Here is a 1,532-nt window from a genome sequence, read left to right as displayed (position 1 = left end):
GTGTCCCCATGTCCTGGCTGGTGGCCCCACCTCTAATTAAAACCAGCTGGAATTAAAGAGTTAACGAACCTGTTGGAGGAGGAGAGCGGGTGAAGGGATGGTGGCGCTTGAGGTCTTTTGATGGATGGGGGTGGTGGCACCTGAGGTCCCCAAGGGTGAGGGGTGGTGGCACCTGAGGTCTCCAAGGACAGATGGTGGTGGTGGCACCCAGGAAGTCCCGTAGGGCACCGGTCTCTGCAGCTCCGATGGCCGTGGCCATCCGTGGCCTTGTCCCCACAGGTCGTCACCCGCCTCATCCACCTCCTGAGCCAGAAGATCCTGGGGAACCTCCAGCAGCTCCGCGGGCCCTTCGCAGGTGGGGGACAACGGGGTGACCTCTCCGGGGCTGGCGGCCATCACCGGAGCAGCGTGTCCACTTGTCCGTGTCCACCCAGGGTCCGGCCTGGGCATGGCCTCCAGCTCGGAGCCCATCAACCCCACCAGCAACCTGTCGACGGTGGCGGTGCTGCCCGTGTGCGACGAGGTGCCCATGGCGGCCTTCACGCTGGAGCTGCAGCACGCGCTCAACGCCATCGGTGAGTGACCACGGCAGTGACCAGGGCACAGTGACCGTGGCCCTGGCACAGTGACCGCAGGCCCGTGGCACCCTGGTGACCTGTGGGTGGTGGTGGTTGCGGCCCCACGGGGTGGTCTTGTTGTGGTGGGGCGCCATGAGGGTGACCACGGCACGGTGGTGGCACGGTAGCCACAAGCTCGTGGTGTGATGGTGACCATTGGTATGGTGGTGCCATGGCATGGAGATGACCACAGCCCCATGGCATGATGGTGACCACAGCATCGTAGTGACCACAGCCCCGTGGCCTGGAGATGACCACGACCCCATGGTACGATGGTGACCACAGCATGGTAGTGACCACAGCCCCATGGCCTGGAGATGACCACAACCCCATGGCATGGTGGCCACAGCATGGTGGTGACCACAGAATGGTGGTGACCACAGCCCCATGGCCTGGAGATGACCACAACCCCATGGCATGGTGGCCACAGCATGGTGGTGACCACAGAATGGTGGTGACCACAGCCCCATGGCCTGGAGATGACCACAACCCCATGGCATGGTGGCCACAGCATGGTGGTGACCACAGAATGGTGGTGACCACAGCCCCATGGCCTGGAGATGACCACAGCCCCCTGGCATGGTGACCACAGCCCCATGGCATGGTGACCCCAGCATGATAGTGGCCACAGCCCCATGGCCTGGAGATGACCGCAGCCCCATGGCACGATGGTGACTGTGGCATGGTGGTGACCACAGCCCCATGGCCTGCAGATGACCGCAGCCCCATGGCATGGTGACCACAACCCTATGGCATGGTGGCCACAGCATGGTGGTGACAACAGCCCCATGGCCTGGACATGACCACAATCCCATGGCATGGTGGTGACCACAGCCCCATGGCCTGGGGATGACCACAGCCCCATGGCCTGGAGATGACCACAACCCCATGGCATGGTGGGCACAACCCCACTGC

At 63.5% G+C, this 1,532-nt stretch overlaps 1 protein-coding gene across 1 annotated transcript in view; it reads left to right on the top strand.

Moving 5' to 3' along the window:
• LOC103621067 (neuropathy target esterase-like) overlaps positions 1–1,532 on the top strand; it is a gene marked incomplete at its 5' end in the record, with an annotated part of 20,666 nt that overhangs the window by 7,374 nt on the left and 11,760 nt on the right. Inside the window, 2 exons of the mRNA XM_017742322.1 lie at positions 161–355; positions 435–580. Of these exons, the coding sequence (XP_017597811.1) occupies positions 161–355; positions 435–580 (341 nt within the window). The remainder of the gene's footprint in view (positions 1–160; positions 356–434; positions 581–1,532) is intronic.

The sequence above is a fragment of the Corvus brachyrhynchos genome, unplaced genomic scaffold, assembly GCF_000691975.1.
Source record: "Corvus brachyrhynchos isolate BGI_N302 unplaced genomic scaffold, ASM69197v1 scaffold248, whole genome shotgun sequence".
Lineage (NCBI taxonomy): Eukaryota > Metazoa > Chordata > Aves > Passeriformes > Corvidae > Corvus > Corvus brachyrhynchos.
The sequence above is the reverse complement of the archived record's forward strand: the minus strand, read 5'-3'. Positions and strand labels throughout refer to the sequence as shown.